We start from the raw sequence: 22,112 nt of genomic DNA, 5'->3' as shown, positions 1-22,112 counted from the left end.
ATATCCATCAAATTTTGTATGCAAAGAACGTGCAATAAGAAAGATTCAATTAATGCAAACCAAATACAAAGAGGTTGATAAAAAGATGCTTTGGCGAATATTTAACTCTCTCCCACGCATCACAGATTCACTGATACAAGTCATTTCATTCTCCGCCCACCTGAAAAATTTACCCTTCCATTCTGTCTGTCTCATGCCAGCTGAAAGATAAGAGCATTTGCAGTGCTTGTCAAGATTCTCTCCACTGGATGGAAGGCGGGAATTTAAATCTATTTGAATAAATCTGTGAAACCCTGTAAGTATTACTGCATCATATCCATATCTATATCTATCTATTGTCCTGATTTTGGTCTGTACTTGTACTGCATAGCCCAAAATAGGTAGTGCACAAAGTTTAATCCACTGAGCACACACATCAACCAGTAGAATCTCTCAAGGTGATAATGGTTTAGATTTCTTCCCGACAGCCATGGCTGGTGGTCTGATCTATCTGTGACGTTGTTGATTATTGATATAACCACTGAGCTAAGATAGTATCCCATAGCCAGAGAAGCCCAGGATAGAGATGTAGCCAAGGATCTCATACTTGCAGGTGCTTCTGTGAAGAAAAATTCCAATGATCCAGCCAAGGAGAAAAGATCTGCTGATCCAAGAAACAAGTACTGGATAGCAATCCAAAGAAATGAGATGGGCAATGGCTGAGCCGAGTTGAGTAGACCATGTTCGGTGGCTACTCTCTTGCGCTTAGTCTCAACTGCTGCTGCAACAGCCATGGCTCCAATAGAGAAAAGTAACCCAACTCCAATCCTCTGAAGATGAGTGATCCCCGTTTCGGTTTTCGTTATTCTCCGAGAAAACGGGATGATTAAGTGATCATATATTGGCGCAAGGAACATGATGAAGAGTATTGGGAATATAGGGAGAGATGCAGGTGGAACTTTGAAGGAACCTATTTTGGTGTCCATTGTTGATGCTTGTTCAACCGAAAATGTAGAGAGCTGAGCTACACAGCAGTTGAGGATGATAGTGCAAGCAAATATTGGTAGAATTCTCAACACAATCTTCACTTCTTCAACTTCTTTCACTGTACATTCTAATGCTGAATAGAATGGCTTGTTCAGAGCTGCATTATTTAGAAACTTGAGGCTCTCTGATGGCTCTTCCACCTCATCTGTTGAATGTCTTTCCTTTTCATTTTGTATAGCTTCCTTGTCATCAAGAGCCGGGCTCATCTCCATACTCGATATCGAGTTTCGTGAGTTCATGCCGATGCAGCAACCAAACATTGCAGCTACTAACACCTGCACTCAGTAAAAACACAAAAGCTCATTCATTTGATTCCATTTTGCCTCATATTAAAAGTTTCTACTTAATTTCTACCTTGCTAATTGTTGTGAATGGGCTTCCATTAGGTATTTTGTTGCGGTAAAGGGGGGAGCCTGCAAAGAACACAATCATGGACAAAACTATGCTGAGCATTGCAATTCCAAAGCCCCACTCCCAGCCTTTGTTGTCTTCAACCCACACCACCAATGTGACTGCAATTAGCCCACCACATGACAGACAAAACACAAAGTAGTTGAAGAAACTGGATCTCCTTTTCCTGCCATGTGGGGTACTGTCATCAAACTGCTCCGCCCCATGCGACGGCAGCGACCCTTTTATGCCACCGACTCCCAATGCCACCAGATATAGCCCAGCAAACAACATGGCTTCTTTACCCCCGCTCGCTTCTTGGCACATGGTGCCATGGTTTGCATGGCGATCGCATGGAGGAGGCATCAGCGATGGTATCTTGGCTTGAATCAGCAACACTGCCAATCCCTGCTCAAATTCTTGGATTAGAGCTTCATTACTGTAATCATTAACTAAATCAAAGTTGATTACAACGTTAACTATGTTTTATGTCAGAAGATATTGATTGTCAGATTAAAATGATAGGATCATAAGTAGTTGGAATGAGAGGAAATTCAAGGAGGCAGGTGTCAGTACTAAGCAATCATATTCCCTCACTGACACCAATGTGAACACACTTGAAGCCACGTGTTACTCTTTCCTCTCATCCTATTGGCTGCCGCTTACCTATTCACAGGGACATCTTTTAATTTTTATGTCGTTTTGACCATGTAATATAATGTCATGCTTCCTTATGTTCATCTCCATACCATAACTCATTAAAACTATAGTCCCCAAGTGATAAAGACTACCAAAAATTAATCTCTACCTATACATAGATCATCGCATATTTAATATTCATCATAATACAATAAGATAAGCACTTACCTTAAAATATTCATCTTTCAAGAATCATCTAGCTAAATTATTCAAACATATTTCAACAATGTCATCATGCATATCTTTTAAATAATCAATATTTTAAAATATATTACACTAAAAAATTATTTTAACTATAAGATCCAAGAGAGGGGAACAAATGTCAGCAAGGACGACGACCCAAAAGAATAGTGGATTGTGAGATCTCACATCAGTTGGAGAGAGAAACGATGGCCTCAAAAAGAGATGAATTATGAGATCTTACAATGGTTGGAGAGAGAAATAATGACACATAATAATAAAAATAAAAAAACTAAAGACACAATATTTGCTAGAGATCGTGATCTTGGTTGATCTTGGTTTGAGAGGAAAACAATGACCTAAAAAAAATAAAAGCCAAAAAAGATAATATCGAACGGAGTGATCTCATGACTTAGAGCCTATTTCTAAGATCAACAAATCTTAGACAAAGACCATAAATGGACAACTGTACAGAAAAAAAGAATTGTCTTATTTCGAGTATGATGTGGACAAGACTTAAAGACACGTGTCGTAATAAAAACACAAGAGTTATGTGCGTGGCGACATCTGATAGGGCTACAGCCGTTATGTTGAGGACCAATGGCTTACAAATAGGGACAAGACGACTACAAGAAGATGAGTAAACACAAACACAAAATAATTAGCCTTATATGCATGGTGGGGGAAATATTCCAGTACGACGCACTCATTGCATGATCATCATCACACTCTTAGTGGGTCCCACTTCTTCTAATCTAATAAAGTTCCTTCCTTTTTTTTCACACAACCATGGGGGCATCAACAGTTAGCTCGTGATCCACCTCCTCCCAAGTACCCCTTTTGTCTTGTTTTTCATATCATACCCATATCAAGAATTCAGACGTTCGAATCTTTTACCGAAAAAAAGGGTAATATATAGAAAGATATACTTACGAGTAATTGAATGGCAGCACTAATGAAGTAGATGAGATAAGAGGTGAAAAAGGCATCAGAAAGAAAGCCACCAAGGAGCGCAAGAAGGAAGGCAGTTCCCATGAAATCTGTGACATTGTTGGCTGATTTTGATGGAGAAAAGTGCATGTAATGCGACAAGTACATCACCAAGTTGCTTGCATTTGCCAAGAACGCCAAATTCTCCAATATCTCCACAACTAAACCCATAAAAAAAAATCAAAATTCTTCAATTTGATCTCCAAAATCCTCTCTTTTTTCTCAAAATTATGTTATGACACACATACCAAGATCAAACGCTGCCGCAATGATTCCCCCATGGCGGCCTTTCAAAGCCGGCCTCTTCCTCCAATCCACATACCCTTCCCATCTACTAACTCGATCACCACTTTCCTGAAAGAAACAGATATCAAATCAGAGAGACATGATTGAAGGCATTGAAGAGAATGAATGAAAGAAAGAAAGAAAGCACCCACCATATTCCCTTCTGGTTTAGGGATTTGAATCTCTCTGCTTCGAATGTTTGCTATATGGGTTTCTTTCTTTTCGTTTGTACACAAAGAACTGAATACTAAAAGTGAGGGGTAAGTGGTCTTATTTAAAGAGTCTAGGAGAGAGAAATTAGTTAGAGAGAGAGAGAGAGAGAGAGGAGAAATGTGTAGAGGGTTCAGAAAATGACCTCCATTCCCTCCAAGCACTTCATTTCGCCACAAGATTATATATTCCAAGACCAAGAAATGTGTTCTTGCTTGGCTACAAAAGGGTTACTAATTGGTTTGGCATCCAAGAAGGGTAGAAACAAAGAAAGCAAGAATCAGGTAGATATTGAAGCATCAAATCCCTCCACTAACAAAACCCATAACATATATATATATAAACATAGATTTGGGTATCATTTTCTTCGCTTTGTTTGACCCATCAACCAAAACAAAACCCTCTTCCAATCTTATGACTTTTATATATATATATATATATCTAAAGTTGTTTATGATTATGCCCACTCAGCCTCCTCCCTTCTCTTGTGGGTTATATTATTATTATTATTATTATTATTATTTTAGGCATTTCCCAAAAGTTATGCAACTTTCACACCTTCTAGGCCACAATTCATGGTGACACTCTATTGGTTTTCATTGCATATTAATTAATTAGATTCATATTTCATATCCCATCTCTTATTTTAATTGTGTAATGATTTTATATGAACAAAGTTTCAATTTTTTTTTTTATTATATTTTAAAGATGAAAGCATTCGTCTATTGGTTGGCATGATATTCGTTTATATAGTACTCGCTACTGGTGATTTAAGATCGAAGGAATAAACTAAGAACATGTTGTAGCGAAAACAGAATCTCTTGCATTGGTGATAGTCAATCACGGTAACAAATATATTTACAAGTGTATATTTTATATTCTCATATTGATCATATACCAATATGGGAGATGAACTAAACAAATCCAATTGGGACATGAACTTAAGTGAGAAATGTACCAAAATTAGGATTCATGAAAGAAATCTTCATGACAATTCTCAACGGAGCAAGATGGATCCAAGGCCAATTGGAAGCCCTAACTTGAGCGGTGCTCGAGCCCATAAACATAGGGAGAAGAAGAAATTGGGGTTTGGCCGATTCAACGAGTTTTAACCTTATCCAAGATAAAAACTATAAATCTAGGTCAACCCTCATATTATTTCGAGCTCTTGAAAAGACCATTATTCTTTGATTTAGTTTCGAAGGGCGATAACCTTAACCTAGAACTCGATCTACGACCCTAGTTAGGGACACTCAAAAGCGTCGTTGCCAACCGTGCAATCTATAGTGCCTCCAAAACATCCCACCTCCTCCCAAGTGATTCAAATCAAGTAAGGCAAATCAGATTCACCAACCAAATCGAAAACTCAATCCTAAACTTCGAAAACATAAGCATGGAAGCGTTCTTAACAAGCACCACATCAACAAACCGTAGTTTCTTCTCTTTTATCGATCACCTCATTTCCCAATTCAACAAATTTAGCATAGAAGAAGGTTCGATTTTTGGTGGTCCATGCATGAATAAGTAGTTGATAATAAACCATAAAGTATACTTTTGTGAAGCTCCTAATGAATCTAGAAGGTAGCACGAACAATGAAAACTATGTGCTACAATTTTGAAGATTCTTATTCAAATTCGTCCCCTTGCAAACTTTTGGTCCTACTTTAGATAGAAGCAGCTTGAGATAGGAATTGATTCTTCATTAACTTATTCGTTTCACAGTCCCATATGGGATTGGATTTTTGTGGAAAAATTATGAAAGTTTGATCTGAAGAGTGTGAAAGAGATGACTTTGAATCCCAGAAGAGTTGAATAAGGAACACAAATTGCAGCAAAAAGATGCGTGTAATGTTCCATAATTCACCAAATTGCTCAACTTGAAGGATCACAAATTGGAATCCCAATTACAACTCCCCCAAAGAACCACAAACAGTGCCATTAAAAAATTGGGGGATTTGGTTTGGAAGTCAATAAATGGGTTTAAAAGCAAGTCGATATTTCTTTTTCACCAAATTCACCGTCCTTCTTTCTAATCTACTTTTGTTTTTTTTTTTTACCAAACACTAAAACTTAATGCCTACCTCATTATTATTTGTTTATTCTTTCGTTTTAATCTAAAATTTTGAAGTGATAGATTACGGGTTTTACGAGAAGCATGGTCACAGACTGTAATAACCCCGTTACATATCGTCATCAACCTCACGATTTTAAAACGAGTTTACTAGGAAAATGTTTCCATACCCTTGTAAGAAATCTGGAGTAGAGAGATTTAGAAAGAGAGTTTTGAAAGTAAGATTGGAGAAATTGGAAATTGTGTTATATGGGAATGTAAGCAAAAGGCAACAACGACTTACTGCATATAACTAAGAAGTTAACAACTAGTCATATCTCTCATAATACATTTTGGGGCATTTTAGCCCTTGCAAGTGTAGACACGATTTTGGTGAACGATCATACACCCTCGTACTGATCCAATATGGAATGGTAAAGAAAAGGATTTGGAACGGGCTTACAACTATGGTGGACATCACGCCTTGGACATGCATGACCGTGACACTCAGCACCCTTATAAGAAATGTTTCGTTTCCATCTCAATGGATGTGGGATTTCACAATCCAACCCCCTTGAAGGCCTAATGTCCTCGCTAGCACACCACTCGATGTCTAGCTCTGATACCATTCATAACAGTCCAAGCCTACTGCTAGCAAATTTTGTTTGTTTTAGCTCATTACATATAATTGTCAATCTCCTAGTTTATCAATGTGGGATCTCATACAAACATTAGCCACCCAAAGAAGGAAACATAAAGCATAGTTTATCAATTACACACACTCCTTTTAAGGTTCGACATTCAAACACCCAAAGAATCCAAAAAAGGTAAAAGACACACCGATATCATAAGACGATCTCTTTGAGTTATCACCACTAACATTAACACATTTATTTTCAAGATCTTAAAAAAAAATCTTATTCAAACAATTTTGTTTTGATTTTCATTTTAAAAACATACTTAAAATTTTGAAAAGTTAGAAGAAAGTTGGGTTGGCCAAGTTAGCTAATGTAATGTCGTTTTTGGATGAAAACAATAAAATCAAGTCATGTCCAATCATATTAAGAGTGCAAAGAATTTGGTCTATATTTAGTTTGATTCAATTCAAACCCAAATCTAACCAAAACTAAATATCTCATAGCACCATACAATTATTATTATTAAATTCATTTATGATTCTAAGTACAAATAAAGATTATAAATGAATGAAATCATGTTACATCATACATTAAAAAATTAAATAATAACAATAATAATTCAATTGAAACGTGTTGGTGATACAAAATTTGATTGAGACAATAAATTATTTAAGTTGAGAAAAGATTTTACGTCGAGGTTGGGTCATACCAAAGATCTCTTCTAATTAATGTAAAACTAATTTAATAATTTTGTCTCCAGGTAAATGTCAAAACCAAGCATTAATCAAAATCATATTGGTGATATGTTACAATCTTCATTTCAAAAATTTAATCTCATATTGTATTTATTAATGTTTTCTTCTTCATAATCATATATAAAATAGGACACATACGTTTTGGTCGAGAATACACACCTAAAATGTTATACTAAAGACTTAACTCGGTCCATGAAGAGAGTCCAAGGTCACTCTATTTGTAGCAACCCAAGTCAGCGCTACACATATTGTTCGTTTTGACCTGTTACGTAGTGTCGTCAGCCTCACAGCCAGCCGATGTGGAATCTTACAATTCAATGCTTCGTTCTCTCTCTAATCGATGTAGAATCTTATAATCTACCTGCTTGGGGGCTCAGCATCTGTTTTAGCACGTTACGTATCGTCGTTAGCCTCACGATTTTAAAATGTGTCTACTAATGAGAGATTTTCACACTCTTATAAAAAATATTTCGTTTCTCTCTTTGACAAACGTGGGATCTTGTGTAATTGTCTTACGTGATCTTTAATGTTAGGGTTGACTAATCTTCTTTGACCAAACAAACGACAAAAATAAAACTGAGTCACAGCAGATAAATACATAAAATAGGGAGAGAAAAAAAGAATAAAAATACTTTTAAGCCCTTCAAAATCGCTTTCAAATAAGATATTTTAAGATCTATCCTAACGTTTGGGCTTGGACAACTTGGGGAGCTGAACTTGGACATGCAATTTTCCAGTTCGGACAAAAACGCCGTCGTTTGGTAATTTTAAGTGAGGCTTTAAACAAAATTAAGACTTTGATTATTCTAGTTTAATCATTTATATTTTTATGATTTAATCTTTAAAAATACATAAAAATCATTCGTTTTATTGAAAATTATTGGAAGGAATGATTCCTACGTGGAAAAAAACATGTTTTTTTTTTTTTAATAAAAGTAAAATCATTTGAGCTTATACTTAAATGTAAACAATACATCTGACTTTCGTTTGAGGCCACGTGAATGAAAAAGTGAAACCTTCACTCTCACCTTATCTTTCTCAAGAATTTCATGAGGTGTTAGGACGCTCACAAATATAATCGAACTACAATCTCGCTTTCGCTATTCCCTTTCTCAGAGGGAGTTTCCTTTCACATTGACACCATCTAAATTATATCCTTAACTAACTCAGTAGATACCTGTTATGTTTAAAATGCCCTTCGACCAACAAAATCATCATTCCTATCACATTGTTCATGTGTTTAGGGTTTAGAAATATATATTTTTTCTTTTGGTTTATTTTTATAAATAATTGAAATATAATTTTTTTTTTTTTTTCTTTCTTCCAGACTTGTTGAGCTTTACCTTGTATAGGTTAATTAAAAAATTGTTATAAAAATAAAACCGAAAAATTGGTATTTATTATTTTGGAGTGCGTGAAAGAGACTTCTTGTCATTTTGTTGTGGAAAATGTTTATTTTATCATATTCTAATGAAATAAAGCATCCAAAGAGAAAAGTCAAATTTTAGTTGTCATGCTTATAAGGCAATGTGCATGTGATTCATTCCACGTGTCTATTAAAATTATGGAGATGTATATAATATGCTTTTCCTTAATATATTCACAAAATATTTGGCAATTCAAACTTAGGTTATTTACTAATTAATGCTCAATTCATCTTATTATTACTTCAGGATTTTTTTAATTAGTATAGTTTGAGAGTAGAAATTTTATCTTTTTAAACCTTTTAATTAAAAATATATACCGTACCAATTTTGGAAGTACAGAAAATATTATTTTAATTTCAATTAAAATAAAATTTATATTCATAAGCATTTATATTCCAGCTTTTTTTTATCCAAACTTGTTAGAATTTAATGAAAATCATATTTTAAAAAAATAATTTAAAATAATTTGAAACGTTACCGGTTATAAAGAACCTTTGCTCTTATGCGAGATCCTACGTCGATATAAGGATATGGAAACACCTCTGTAATAGATGTGTTTTAAAATCATGAAGCTAATAGAATATGTAACAAGTCAAACTAGACAATATCAGCTAATAATGGGATTGAGTTGTTACAAAGAGTATTAAAGCCAGTTACCGAAAAAGTATGCTAGCGAGAACGTTGAACTCTTAAGAAAGAATGAATTGTGAGATCCTACCTTAGTTAGAGAAAGAGAATGAAACAATCAACCTCAGTCAAGGTTAGCCACAATCATAGAGTGGTTATGCATTAAAATAAAAACTAATTAATTAACTTGGGCTTTTGGGCCCAACCCAAAACTAGTTCAACCTTTTGTTTAGGGCCCAACCCAATTTAAATTAAAAAAAAAACGAATCTAATAAATTATTCAATATGGGAAAATAACGACATGTTTGGTAACCATCTAGATTCTAAAAATTTTAAATACAGTATTATATTAATACTATATAAATATATTAATAAATATAGGAAATCATTTTTTATAAATTAAGATATATTTCATATATGATATTAATCAGTGTAATTTTTTTTAATATAAAACATGTTTTTCACTTATTATAATAATTCTCAATAAATCAGCTCACGCTTTCAGCATGTTATCATGGATCGGAGTACATTACATATCTTTTATGTTTGATAACAGTACATAAAGCACCATGCTCGAGGTCACTTTGTCCAACTCTATATTCTTATTCTACCAAAACTACCAAAAGTCATAAATTCGAAACCTCAAATCTCACACGATGGAAAAAAATATTGAAATTTTTTGTAACGGAAGTTGTGTACACATGTTTGATGCATAAATTACTCGAGAATTATTAAACTAAAAAAAAAAAAAAAAATTAAGATAAATCCATAATCCTAACAGTGAAAGATGTTCATGTGGTTGATGGATTTTGGAATATTCTTTTGATTTTCTTTGTACTTTTTCCCTAACGCTGTTCATCAGAAAGTAACAACTCATTAATAATGGAAGGTTTATAGTTGAGTTCATTTTTATATTTCCGAATTAAAATTATAAAATCAAATCAAATCCATTATTTTCAATTTATTTAACTAAAATCTTCTCCTACCACAATGCTTAGCTTTCTTAATGCACCAAACCATTAAAAAAAATCTTATAATATTCTTACTTGATAAGTTTACGAGAGGCTAATAGAGAGAGAAACGAAACAACTCAATCGATAGAGACAGAAGCGTGAAATAAAAGGAAGTCGTAGAAAGAAGAAGCAAGATTATACGTTTTGATGATAGTTGGTTTCCACTCGAACAAAAGCAAAAGATGATATGAAAAGTGGTTGGTTTTGCTTTTCTTTTTTTTGATGTCGAACATAAAGTTAGCCAATATTCCACGATCTTTAGTGATTTCAAAATCAACGGAAAAAAAAGAGTCTCCTTTTCAGTTGTTTAGTGTAAAAAAGTTGTCACAATTTCTAGAGTGTTGTAAAGGTGATTGGTTGTGGTAAAGCCATTCAAAAATGGCCCTCGTGTTGTTTGGCTCCATCCACCAAGTTTTTAGATATCATGTAACGCAGTCTATTCTTGGGAGAAAGCAAGAGATGGCGTTTGGGCCCATCAACAGTTCATATATTTATTAATGATGTGAGGGACCAAAGGCTTCCATTGATGATAAGATGTCGTAATCAATCGAGCTATAGTTACAGCTCAACCAAATAAGAAAGAAAACCGTGGTATATTAGTAGAGAACCATATTCTAAATTGTCGTGGGAGTGGTTATATTATGTACAACTATATAGTGTATAAGATTTAGAAGTATATTGTATTTTTTGAGTTTTTCCTTCCAATAGTTTTTCCTTAAGGTTTTAAAACCCGTATATTAGAGAAAGGTTTTCACACTGAGAATACTTTGTTTCATTTTCCAACCGATGTGTGATCTCACAATTCATTCTACTTGGTAGCCCAGCCTTCTCGTTGATACATTGCTCAGCGATTGACTCTAATACCATTTGTAATAGCCCAAGCACACACTAATAGATATTGTCCTCTTTGGACTTCTATAAGAATATTTCGTTTCTCTCTCAATGAATGTGTGATCTCATGAGAAGGTAAGAGTGCCATGTGCATTAATTTTTGGGAGAAAAATTCAAAACTCTCCCTATCTCTCTGTTCTTGTCTCTTTGGATGTCTGACCGTGAGCAAGCCAAGTCACCAAGCAACTTTTTCCTCCATCTTTGTCGCGAAGTATCAGCGGCACATAGCTTATAATTTGCATGAGCTGATGAGTGCGATCTCTGCCCATCCCTCAAACGTTCAACATTATCATACCAATCCACACACAATCCCTCATTCCAGGCCTCCATTTTCTTCATTTCTTCAACCAAGAAAGCCAAAAGCTTGGGTTTTTCAGCCTCATTTGAGAATCCAAATTGCACCCATTTCCCCCAAAATGGATTCTGAAACGACCCATTTCCTACCATTGCCTGAATCTCTCCCCTCTCTATGGATCTCCGATTCTTGCTCTTCCATGGAAGGTGAATTCTCGCAACCACAAGCGAAGGCAGATCGAAACCGAGGCGGCAAGAAACGAAGGCTCACACTGGATCAAGTTCGGATGCTTGAGAGAACTTTTAATGCTGAAAGCAAGCTTGAACATGAGAGGAAGGTTCAAATTGCAGAGGAGATTGGTTTACGGCCTCGCCAAGTTGCAGTTTGGTTCCAGAATCGAAGAGCTCGATCAAAGACCAAGAAGATTGAAATTGATTATGAATCATTGAATGCTGAATATGATAAGCTCAAGAATGATTTTGACAGTCTTTTAAAAGTGAATCATGAACTGAAAGCAGAGGTATGGCCTCTGTTTCTGTCATTAAAACCTCCAGTTCTGTAATTGATATTATCCTCATTGTCGTTTAATCACGGTTTTGTACTAGGTTGATCAGCTGAGAGACAAATGGGCTGCAACTGAGAAGACGAACAATCCTTATGAACCAGTTGGAGCTTTGTACAAGGTGGAAATGGGGTCATCCAGACAGGAACAGGGTAGCCGAAGCTCAAGCAAAAGTGATGTCTTTTATGCTGAGAGCCCGACCAGGGAAAACCAGTCACGGTCCGGGAATTTCTTGCGAGATGAAGAAGAAGATGATGAATTAGGGTACTGGGGGATACTAGAAGATGAACTTTCTGCTGATGAGCTCATGGATTCCTTTAATGTTATGAGTAGTGCAGCTGAATATCAATCTTTCTGTTTCTGGTCTTTTTGAAATGAAGTTTAATTCTCACTAAAATGTTTGTGTATTGAAGATTAGTAATAAAAAGTCATTTCTCTGTCATCTCAAAACCGGTAACCGAACATGTTAGAGTCATGACTTATGAAGTAACAATTCACCCTTTAACATCAAGTTTGTCTATCTTTTCTAGATCAACGTGAACATACTCCGTGCAACCAGAATGAATCTTTATGGACGTCGCCTGCTCATTCAATATTCTGTTTATCTAATTCCCTAATTGCATAAAATGTTTTAAACTCGGACTTGTCGTACTTTTCCCCATCGTCAGACCTCTCCAACTCTAAAATCATACCGCCAAGATCCAAATAGTTTAGTTTATTGTCAATACAAAAAGTTAAAGTTCATTTGATGTGAAGTCATATGTCAATCAGGCAGCAAACTCTTACAAATTTCAAATGCAATCATACAGCCAAGATCTTAAGAAACATCACCCTTAATGATTGACATTGTTAGTGCAAATGTCAAAGTGTGCAATCTTTTCAAAGTTTGAAAAACAAGGAGGGAAAACGGCCTAAATGACTTTTGGCGCATCCCATTGCTTGTTCATGGACACCGACGGCTGGCCACCTTCCATTATTGATATCCATCTCTTTGAGTCTGATATCAACCTTGCATTTTGGTCTCTGGAAATGGCCTTCCTAAACAGTTCCTTAATCTGATTGAAGCAGCCATCACGCTCCATGAAAGAAAAAGTTAAGAAAAAAAAATCATATAATAAAGAAAGAATCTGTTTTTGTGGACAATGGCAGCTCAAACTCTTATGGTTCATATACACTCACGTCCTTCATTTACATAAAATTGTTATAAAAAAAAACAGGAACTTCAGCAGAAAGTCTCTGTGTTGTGGAACTCCATTCTCACGTGAAGGAGAAAGCTTTTTGTTTTTACTTTCCTTGGCAGTAAAAGAGATTAATAATTGTGCACGTGCGAATTGGATTTGAAGATCTTTACTATTGGAATGGAGGCTGCTGAATTTGGCACATGGGATTTGACAGTTTTGTCAAGCGTAATCAACTTACAATGATTTGTCAACTTTTTATGGCTTTGTTTATTCAATTATCGTCGAGTATTTGGAAACATATGGGGTTTGCGTATCAAACTCAACATATCGTTTTAAAAAAGTAACTTTGTTTAAAAAATTGGATTGATACGAGGGTTTTTGTAGAAACAAAAAAACAAACTCTTATGTTCATTCAAAGTGGAATAGAATCCTTAATTTGGTATTAGAACCATACCCTTTAACTTAGTCTTGCAATAGAGTCTTCGAGTGTCGAATAAATAAGGTACTTTGTTTGAGGCTCCATAGAAAAAGTCGAAGCTCGATTAAAGGGAGAAAGAGGGATCGGAGGTTATGAACATTGAAATCAAGCAAATCATAACCTTAAATTAGAGAGGAAAGATGAGTTTGACTGTGAAAACAGAGGAGAGAAAGTGAGATGAAAGAAAAGAATATAAAGAGAAGTCATTGAAGAAACAAGAAAATGGGTTTTCTTTGAGATTAATAGAAAAGGGTTTAAAAGATTCCAAAAAAAATAGTAAAATAATGGATCAGAAATTATTTGCTCAACAAAAATTCTGGTTTTTATGTTTTTTTTTTTGTTTTTTTTTTTGTGAATTTCAAGAATTTGTTGTAGTTGGTGTCTTGTGTAATTGGCAAAGGAAAGGAATTGCTTATGAGAAAGGACTTTAATTCAAAACAAAATGCCAAACCTGAAGAACTCATATTGCGGCTCAGAATAATCAACAACCTTATCCTCCTTGGGAGGTTCTTTATAACAATCATCCAAACCCATACCCATAGCCAACATAATTAATGGATTTTGGCAGCATCTTTCTTCTTCTTGGTGTCCTTTCCTCCTTCTCTTGTGCATATGGCTGCGTATTCACCATCACAAACAATTGCCCGCATCCCATATGGCCAGGCACGCTCTCTGGCGCTGCCACGCCGCCGCTTCCCACGACAGGATTTCTTTTGAACTCGGGCCAAAGTGTTAGAATCCCATCGACTCCGGGATGGTCGGGACGAATATGGGGAAGGACCGGATGCAACTTCGATGCTTCTGGGATTGGGAAGTGTCAAACAGGAGACTGTGGGGGAAGGCTGGAATGTGATGGCAATGGTGCCACTCCTCCCGTTTCGCTCTTTGAGATCACTGTTGGCACTGGCGATGACAAGGACTTCTACGATGTCAGCATTGTCGATGGCTATAACTTGCCGCTTGTCGTCGTGCCACGTGGTGTCTTTGGTCCCTGTAATGCTACAGGCTGTGCTTCCGATCTCAATTTAGGTAAGTTAAGTTTAGAGCATATACTCGGACAATATCATATCATTATAGAGAGTCGTGATAGTCCAATATTGACGTATACAGGTTGTCCAAAAGAGCTGCAAGTAGTGGGGGGAGATGGGGGACAAGAAGGGGGAGTGGTGGCATGCAAAAGCGCTTGCGAGGCATTTGGGCTTGACCAATACTGTTGCAGTGGACAATTTGCAAACCCCACGACATGCCACCCTTCCATTTACTCCTCTATTTTCAAGCATGCATGTCCAAAGGCATACAGTTATGCCTATGACGATGGGACTAGTACTTTTACCTGCAAAGCTTACGACTATACAATTGTGTTCTGCCCCGACGCCGATGGGTATGCCCCTAGACCGACTTAATTCATCCGGGTTTATAAACATTTCAAAAACTGTCATTAAAAGTCGACTTTTTTGTCTAAAAGTTATAAAAGAATGGGAGTAAATTATGTTTTATGCTTAACAAGTGATGCATTGGGATGCAGAACAAAGAAAGCATCAAATGAAACAACGAGCAATCCAGGCATTGAAGAGCCAAGAAATGGAGAGTTCATACATTTGGTTTCTTCATCCAACATTCTCCTACCATTTCCATTAGCAGTTGTGTTGTTCATCGTCATCAACTTACTCTTCTAATTTGCATGCCTAATCCCTCCAAGCAAAGCCCTCTGGAATCATGATCTTTCAGACAGCCCACCTCGGCCTTTGGATGTCAAAACATGGTGAAATCAATGGGTGGAGACTTTGAGAGAAATTGGAGAACAAATTTTAGTCTAAAAGATTGAGTCTGCTACTAAGACGGTCATGTTTGTCTAAGGCGTGTTGTCTGTGACTGCATGCCCGTTTCATGTCAACCCCTTGTGTTGTATCATTTTACTGCTTTTCTTTACCGATTTCATGATGTATGGTTTCTTTTTGTATTTCCTAAGTGTATGATGTTTCGGTATAATCATGCATATGCTCGACTCAAAATCTACTATAGGTGGATGCGACTAGTCGTCAATTCTTCCTACTCGAAGTTATATATTATTTAAGTCGTTGTGTTATCTTTCTCGCTTAAAGTACATAACATTGTGTCAATCTTACTTTCAAATCCTCTTTCAAAGATCTCTTTACCTTTGTTTTCTAAAAACCTTGTTAATGGGGCCAGTGGATAAGTGTTAGCGCAATCTCTTTCTTTGTCCCTAATTTTGAGTTGGCTAACTCACTTTATTCTAAGAGTAAATGTCACACAATTGCTTGTAAACGTGTTGAAGAGTAGCCAAAGTTGAGGGACCAACTATATTTTAAAACCATGTTAATTGTTTATTTATTTTCTATACTTAAATGTCGTCTATTTATATTAAGAAACTCCTTAATTTTGTCTAAAAAAATTCTTCGGTATCATTTTCTTTTAAAATTTGTAATATTACTCTTAATCCTTCCCAAAAATTATCATAAAAATATAAATTTTTATTTTGATAACACATTATTTTAGATTACCATCCTAATTTTTATTTGAAATTAAATACTATTTATACTACAAATATAGTTTAAAGAGTTTAGGGAAACTCAAATATAAAAGGGTAGATTTTGAATGAATAATGGGTGATCTTAAAATAAAAATAAAACTTAAGGATATTTTTTATAATTTAGTACACCAAAGATAAAAAGAAAAAAATATATGTTTTTTGATAAAAAAAAATTATAAACTTTACAATTTATTTCAATAATACTTTACATTTTCAAAAAAATCACAAAAATAAAAAAAATTATATTTTACTTTTTTTTAAATCTTCAAAAATATTTTTAAATCTTTTAAAGAAAAATTAAAAAGTTTGGAGATAAGTTATGAGATGTCAATTAAAACTTTTTTTATAAATTTTTTTTATAAAAGTAACCAGTGTTAATATTATTTTTGAAATTTTATGTGTATTTTTAAAATATATTTCTAATAGAAAGGGTATTTTTGAATTAAAAGAACAAAGGGTATAAATTTTTTAAAATTCTGTTAATTTATTTATTATTATTATTTTTTTTTTTTCATGTAATATGTGAAAATTTTGCTAACACAAATAGAGCTCAGTGTCGTTGGAACGTGTAGGGGCTAAATTTGCAGAGGGCGGAGGTGAAATTGGGGCATAAGGCGCAGTTTCCTTGGCATCAACCATTCTCTGCCGCCGCTCCCCCGAGAAGCGATGGGTCGAAAGAGAGATAAACCTTACCCTTCCACCCACCACTCTACGTCCTTCGCTAAGAGGCGGCGCCATCAGCCGCCGGCATCGTTGCCTGCGGAGGACGATGATGTGGACAAGCCCTTGCCGAAGCCTGCGCCGCCGCTTGCCCTAGTCGTCGTTGACCTTCCGTCACACTGCTCGGTGCTTGACTTGAAGTCCCGATTTGAAATCTACGGATCCATCTCCCGCATCCGCATCGACCGTGATTGTGTTGGCTACATCATGTATCGTACCAAAGACTCCGCTGATGCTGCCATGGCCGCTGCTCTCGATCCCTCATTCGGCTTCACCATTGATTCCAAAAAGGTTCCCTTTTATTTTTCTGCACTTCTGAAGTAGAAAAGGCTCTCGGCGAAAATATAGAGTAAATTGGAAGCTCTCTTCTGATCATTCTAGTTGGGTGGAGATTTATGTACCAGATTTTGTTTATCTTTTACTGTTTGCTGCATTTCTCGCATTCCTATATTGAAAATTTGAACTATTCCTTCATCCACTTTCGCAAATTTCTCAAGGCCCATCTGAATTTAGGTCTTGATTTTGCGTGCGAAACTCTAAATTGGCTAGGGCTTGAGACTCAATTGGATTTGCTGCTCTACTAGTTTTCATTGTGAATGATGAAATTGAGGACATTACCACAGGTTCAGGTATTATGGGCGAATGATCCTCAAGTGCAATGGCGGCAAGGGATTAACGTTGGTGTTAACAAGAACAAGGAAATGTCATCGAAGCTCTTGCGGGCAGAAGTGCCACTGAGTAGACATGGAAGAGGCAATAAGCTTGCTTCAACCATTGTCAACCCCAGAAAAAGCAATAGTTCGTCAAGGTCCGATGAGCCTTTCAGGGGCAGGGAAGTTGTTGCTTACGATGATATTCTCTAAGGTTATAGATTACTTCATTATTTGATAGTTTGTCTGTTTGTTTGCTCTTTTTTGGGTATATTATGGTGAAGTATAGATTGAGTGTTCGAGTGCATAACTGTTTATGCTAGATTTCTCCCAATTCCCCCTTAATTCTTACGAGTTCAAGCTTATTTATGGTCCTAAATTCATGTGTGTGTTATAAATGTAAATCTTCCGTTAATACAAGGAAACTCTAGCTTCTCACCAAAGCTTTGTTGCATAATTAGTGCGTTCTTTTTTTCGAACTGTTCTGAGTTCATCAAGATGCTGGGTGCTTGCTTTTAATTATGCTTCGGCTTTCCTTACTATATGAGCTTCTGCAAGAGCACAGAACCTCCTCTAAGAAAAATGCATCTTTTAACGGATTGGTAGATGTTTGTGGTTGAGCACGACTAATAACATTAAGAACTTTTATGGATTATATTTACTGTATAATTCATGGTTAAATTCTGTTCTTGAACATCCATGGGCTCAGCAGGAACTGTTTCTGGCTTCTTCTTGAGGGTTTTGTAATAACTTTTTCTTGGGTTTTGGTGAGCTCTCATGGCTGCTCTTGTTCTTGCTCCGTGTTTTGATGAGTTCTATTTCAAAAGACAAAATTTGTGAAATAGAATTACTCCACGATATGTGATACATAACATATGAAAAAAAAACAAGAGACCGTGACAAGAATCGTGAAAAATGAGTCTTCACTGATTCTTATTGAGCTGATTGAGTCTCTGGAAATAATTGTGTTATATTTATCTATATTTTTACATCAGCGAGAAATGTGAACTTGGAGAAGGAGGAATTCTAGACTAGAAGTTCAGAGAAATGCATGTATAATTAGTACGAATATGCTACGAAAGGGGAATGTTAAGGCACCCGACTCTACGGGCAAGCCTGGTGTAAACTGCTATGTGATAATCAGTAGATTATTCTCGTACCCACTGCTAATAACAATTGGGCGTAAAGGGTCGATCTTCCATTGGCCATCAACAATGAATTTAATCTGCATATCAAGAAAAACGGTAGGATGTTTATTCAAAACTATAAACTATGTGAACAGACATTCCAAGGAATAACCAACCTCGTATTTTCCAGGAGACAGCTTTAGGAATAATGAGAAAACGCCCACACTTGACCTTACCATCTTCCTCTGCAGAATGGGAACAGATGAATTAATAAAGTAACCAGTGTTAATATTCAGCGTAGTTGTGTAAAGATCAACCACTAGAAACCTACATGATCATGTATAATTCACATCTTAAAACATCATCAGCCTGAGCAACAGTTATCTGACAAAACTGTCAACTGTGGTTTAAAGGAACCCAAGGTCATAAAATGTAAATCCATTGCAAGCAAGACATTCACCAACTATAACAGCCCATTACGTATCACCGTCAGCCTCACAATTTTAAAACACGTCTACTAAGGAGAGACTTTCGCACCCTCATAAAGAATGTTTTGTTCTCCTCTCAAACCAACGTGGGATCTTACACCAACAAAGCAAGGCCAAAGTAGTGGAAGTTATCAAAATGGATGTTCTTGTCGAGAAGCCTAACTTCTGAACTACCACACAGGGCCAATCACATTTCAATCAATAGGCAAGCAGTACATTCTAGAGGCATAACAGAGGAAATAATCCCTAGTAGATTTCAAATTTTGTTTTAATGCCCTCCCTCCCTAGGTTATTATTATTTCAACCGTCAAAATCAAGCAAATTAATCAAATAGGAATGACTTTTTACCTGGTTTGACCAACCATCAAATGATCCTACTAAGAGAACCTCTGATGCAGAATTAGGCCAGACCACACAAGCAGTGCGGAGCATTTGCAAAGCTCTGCGGGCACACTTGATATTCTTTTGTTTCTCCTCTATCACTTTTTGTGCATCACTGAAAACACTTTATAAAGTTATTGATACTTCCATGGTTAAAACAAATCAATGTGCAAACCACAAGTTTTCCATACATAATTGTCAGTGCCATCTTTCCTTCTACCACGGCCAACTTTGCTCGTATAGACCGTAGCTCGTCCTTGGCATTTAGGATCCTATTTTCTTGAAACTCAAAAGCATCCGAAAGCTCTAGCAAATCATCAGAACATTTACTTTGGTCCTAATGATCGTGAAAGAAATAATCATCAGAACGTTCATCCTTTTTATCAATACGATTAGAATAGTTAGCTCTTATACTTTATTCAGATCTCTCTCTAGTTCCAAAATAGGAAATAAAAGCATGTAGATTGTAGAATGAACCTTCTCAGACGCAAATGCATTAGATCTCAATGAGCCAAGTACGTTGGAGAGCTCCAACTCCATGTTCTGAAGGTGAAGTCGCATTTGATTGTGATTCATTTCTTTCTTGCCAGAGTTTGAATTGGTCGAATCCTGTCTATATCCTGGTGTTTCATATCTCAAAACATCCAGTACTTTCCCGCTCCTTCCTCCCCTCAAAGCAATTTCAGAAGCTGTACATACAAAGGAAAAGTGAGTCGATGTGTACACTTATATCACAAAGCAACCTATGAATAAATGAAAAACCTTCGAAACCTCCATCTTGAAGATCTGTCTTCAATGTGTTCCAAGTTATCGGCACCTCGGGACTGACCGAGCCTCCAAGACCATTAACTCGTCCAGGAAAAGAACTCCGACAAAGATAACCCTCCAAATTGCTCCAACGTTTGGCACTAAGTGGAGTGCTGGTAGTGCTTCCTTGTAAGTCAGCAACTGTCTTTTACCATGGAAGAAGCATCACAAGTTAAGTTTCAGGGTCTTCCAATTCTTACGAGAGATTATGCATATACACTATTTCAAAGCTCAATGAAAAAGAAATCATAGCACAAGCACAGCCAATTATGACAAGCCAGTGAGGAAGATATCCTGCATCAAATTCTAATTATGGACAACAATCTTGCCCAGATTGGGAAAATCAATCATTGAATCACTGTAGCAACTTTACCTCGTTTCCTGATGTTTCAGGATGCGAATCATTTTTACGAGCCCCGAAGGTCACACTTCTTTCTTTTTCCAATCGACTCAGTATACCCTCAATACCAGACTCGTGCTTAACAACAGTTTCCCTGTGAAAATGAAGCCATGTAGACTCATCACCCTTACAAATATTGTTGATAGTAGACAAACTAGACACAACAAGGAAAACTCGATTAATACTAAGATGTGGTAATGGAATCCTCACAGTGATCTACCGGTGAATGAAGATGGTGTAGATGCAGAAGCAATGCGAGAAACAGCCGTCGCAAATCTTTGTCTATCATCCCACTTTGAACAGTTGGATTCACCAAAACTATCCCAATCAGTGGCTAACGCAAACTCCCGATCGTTCAAATCCCATCCAAGACAAAGCCACCCACCTTTCTTGACAATCGCATCCACTAAATCCTCCCTCCCAGCCTCAATCAGGTCTTTCTTGCTCGGAAACGCATCTGGATTTCTTGAACTTTCCATAAACTCCAATATCTCCGCCTCCAATTCGAAATCCCCTTCTCTATCCAAATTTTTACACCTCCTCACAAACCCAGAACAACCGTTAATCATACCCTTCGAAGACAAAAACGCGCACCGTGTTTCGGTCGCAGCCATATGAAGCGGATTCCCGCCGCATCTCGAGCTACAAACCAAACCAACGGAGGGAAATACGCATGGGCTCAAACATCCAAACTCGTTGGGGAAGCAACAAGAAGCGGGTAATGCGCTGGTGAAAAATCCGAAGTAGAGCATGGTTCAGGCATTTCGTCAAAGCAAGGCGCATTAACTAAGTGCAGCAATGAGATAACCTGGCGTTGAAAGTACAATCTCCGGCAGGGGAGCTAATTAGCAGCTCCATTTCTTTCTAAATCGGCAAGAACTGGAGAAGAATCAGAAAACCGTGGTGACTGAATGCAAAATTGTTGGATAATAAAATCAAGATTTCTAATTATCAAATCATTATTAGAATTATTTTGTCTTTGTTTTTTCTTAAATAAAGTAATTTCCAGTATTTTATAGTTTTGATTTTATTTTTGTTATTATTCTGTCTTTTGTCTCCCTTTATTCGGAGGCGTTCATTTGAAAGTAAAAGAAAGCAAGTGGACTGGGCCCAATCCAAAAGTTGACTTGTAGCTTTCGGGCTTCTAACGGTAAGTGGGCCGAGCCCACATAAAAAAGAGTATATTAATGGGCTTAGAGGAAGAGAAATTCCAGTACATTTCGGACTAACAAATCTGGGCCCTATTACTCATTAAATCAACTCTGGAACAAAGTCCACTGCATCCAGTCAT

The 22,112-nt window shown here is 36.4% G+C and overlaps 5 protein-coding genes and 1 long non-coding RNA gene across 10 annotated transcripts; 3 read left to right on the top strand and 3 right to left on the bottom strand.

Annotated features, from left to right (window-relative positions):
- Positions 1-30: 30 nt before the first annotated feature.
- On the bottom strand, positions 31-4,075 carry LOC111493153 (protein NRT1/ PTR FAMILY 4.6-like). Its single transcript, XM_023142826.1, has 6 exons — positions 3,926-4,075; positions 3,723-3,810; positions 3,534-3,639; positions 3,229-3,446; positions 1,381-1,824; positions 31-1,301 (listed from the first exon to the last, which is right to left on the bottom strand). Exons 2-6 carry the CDS (start codon positions 3,723-3,725, stop codon positions 333-335), a joined length of 1,740 nt encoding a protein of 579 aa, XP_022998594.1. The 5' UTR covers positions 3,726-3,810; positions 3,926-4,075; the 3' UTR covers positions 31-332.
- Positions 4,076-11,327: 7,252 nt separating this feature from the next.
- Positions 11,328-12,476, top strand: LOC111494298 (homeobox-leucine zipper protein ATHB-7-like). Its single transcript, XM_023144243.1, has 2 exons — positions 11,328-11,996; positions 12,082-12,476. The coding sequence occupies exons 1-2, from the start codon at positions 11,430-11,432 to the stop codon at positions 12,409-12,411; spliced, it is 897 nt and encodes a 298-aa protein (XP_023000011.1). The 5' UTR covers positions 11,328-11,429; the 3' UTR covers positions 12,412-12,476.
- Position 12,477: 1 nt separating this feature from the next.
- On the bottom strand, positions 12,478-13,810 carry LOC111494661. 3 transcript variants are annotated; one of them, XR_002720220.1, is made up of 3 exons: positions 13,674-13,810; positions 12,870-13,093; positions 12,478-12,718 (listed from the first exon to the last, which is right to left on the bottom strand). It is a non-coding gene; the product is annotated as an uncharacterized LOC111494661 (long non-coding RNA). The 3 variants fall into 3 exon arrangements; XR_002720224.1 differs by lacking the exon at positions 12,478-12,718 and having other exon boundaries at positions 12,739-13,114; XR_002720212.1 differs by lacking the exon at positions 12,478-12,718 and having other exon boundaries at positions 12,739-13,093.
- Positions 13,811-14,195: 385 nt separating this feature from the next.
- Positions 14,196-15,822, top strand: LOC111494210 (thaumatin-like protein 1). The gene is made up of 3 exons (XM_023144133.1): positions 14,196-14,726; positions 14,808-15,078; positions 15,223-15,822. Exons 1-3 carry the CDS (start codon positions 14,252-14,254, stop codon positions 15,371-15,373), a joined length of 897 nt encoding a protein of 298 aa, XP_022999901.1. The 5' UTR covers positions 14,196-14,251; the 3' UTR covers positions 15,374-15,822.
- A 1,022-nt stretch (positions 15,823-16,844) lies between these two features.
- Positions 16,845-18,075, top strand: LOC111494480 (uncharacterized protein At1g27050). Its single transcript, XM_023144453.1, has 2 exons — positions 16,845-17,259; positions 17,592-18,075. Exons 1-2 carry the CDS (start codon positions 16,915-16,917, stop codon positions 17,829-17,831), a joined length of 585 nt encoding a protein of 194 aa, XP_023000221.1. The 5' UTR covers positions 16,845-16,914; the 3' UTR covers positions 17,832-18,075.
- Positions 18,076-18,527: 452 nt separating this feature from the next.
- Positions 18,528-21,750, bottom strand: LOC111493248 (protein PTST homolog 2, chloroplastic-like). Of its 3 annotated transcripts, none has more exons than XM_023142928.1 (8): positions 21,032-21,750; positions 20,795-20,915; positions 20,377-20,569; positions 20,092-20,303; positions 19,806-19,951; positions 19,582-19,729; positions 18,922-18,990; positions 18,528-18,843 (listed from the first exon to the last, which is right to left on the bottom strand). In XM_023142928.1, the coding sequence occupies exons 1-8, from the start codon at positions 21,571-21,573 to the stop codon at positions 18,748-18,750; spliced, it is 1,527 nt and encodes a 508-aa protein (XP_022998696.1). In that variant the 5' UTR covers positions 21,574-21,750; the 3' UTR covers positions 18,528-18,747. The 3 variants fall into 3 exon arrangements, with proteins under 3 accessions (XP_022998696.1, XP_022998848.1, XP_022998767.1); XM_023143080.1 differs by having other exon boundaries at positions 20,386-20,569; XM_023142999.1 differs by having other exon boundaries at positions 20,377-20,566.
- Positions 21,751-22,112: the final 362 nt, after the last annotated feature.

This window comes from Cucurbita maxima, unplaced genomic scaffold (genome assembly GCF_002738345.1).
Source record: "Cucurbita maxima cultivar Rimu unplaced genomic scaffold, Cmax_1.0 Cma_Scf00001, whole genome shotgun sequence".
In the NCBI taxonomy this organism is placed as follows: Eukaryota; Viridiplantae; Streptophyta; class Magnoliopsida; order Cucurbitales; family Cucurbitaceae; genus Cucurbita; species Cucurbita maxima.
Note: the sequence above shows the minus strand (reverse complement) of the source record. Positions and strands in the feature narration are given on the sequence as shown.

Coding starts and splice junctions, on each gene's coding strand:
- LOC111494480 (XM_023144453.1), top strand. CDS start 16,915: ATGGGTCGAAAGAGAGATAAACCTTACCCTTCCACCCACCACTCTACG. Junction 17,260..17,591: donor TCACCATTGATTCCAAAAAG/GTTCCCTTTTAT, acceptor ACATTACCACAG/GTTCAGGTATTATGGGCGAA.
- LOC111493153 (XM_023142826.1), bottom strand. Junction 1,825..3,228: donor GTGCTGCCATTCAATTACTC/GTAAGTATATCT, acceptor GAATTTGAGCAG/GGATTGGCAGTGTTGCTGAT. Junction 1,302..1,380: donor CATTCACAACAATTAGCAAG/GTAGAAATTAAG, acceptor TACTGAGTGCAG/GTGTTAGTAGCTGCAATGTT.
- LOC111494298 (XM_023144243.1), top strand. CDS start 11,430: ATGAGTGCGATCTCTGCCCATCCCTCAAACGTTCAACATTATCATACC. Junction 11,997..12,081: donor ATCATGAACTGAAAGCAGAG/GTATGGCCTCTG, acceptor GTTTTGTACTAG/GTTGATCAGCTGAGAGACAA.
- LOC111493248 (XM_023142928.1), bottom strand. CDS start 21,573: ATGCTCTACTTCGGATTTTTCACCAGCGCATTACCCGCTTCTTGTTGC. Junction 20,916..21,031: donor TCATTCACCGGTAGATCACT/GTGAGGATTCCA, acceptor TCATTTTCACAG/GGAAACTGTTGTTAAGCACG. Junction 19,952..20,091: donor ATGCATTTGCGTCTGAGAAG/GTTCATTCTACA, acceptor CACGATCATTAG/GACCAAAGTAAATGTTCTGA.
- LOC111494210 (XM_023144133.1), top strand. CDS start 14,252: ATGGATTTTGGCAGCATCTTTCTTCTTCTTGGTGTCCTTTCCTCCTTC. Junction 14,727..14,807: donor TGCTTCCGATCTCAATTTAG/GTAAGTTAAGTT, acceptor TGACGTATACAG/GTTGTCCAAAAGAGCTGCAA. Junction 15,079..15,222: donor TTCTGCCCCGACGCCGATGG/GTATGCCCCTAG, acceptor ATTGGGATGCAG/AACAAAGAAAGCATCAAATG.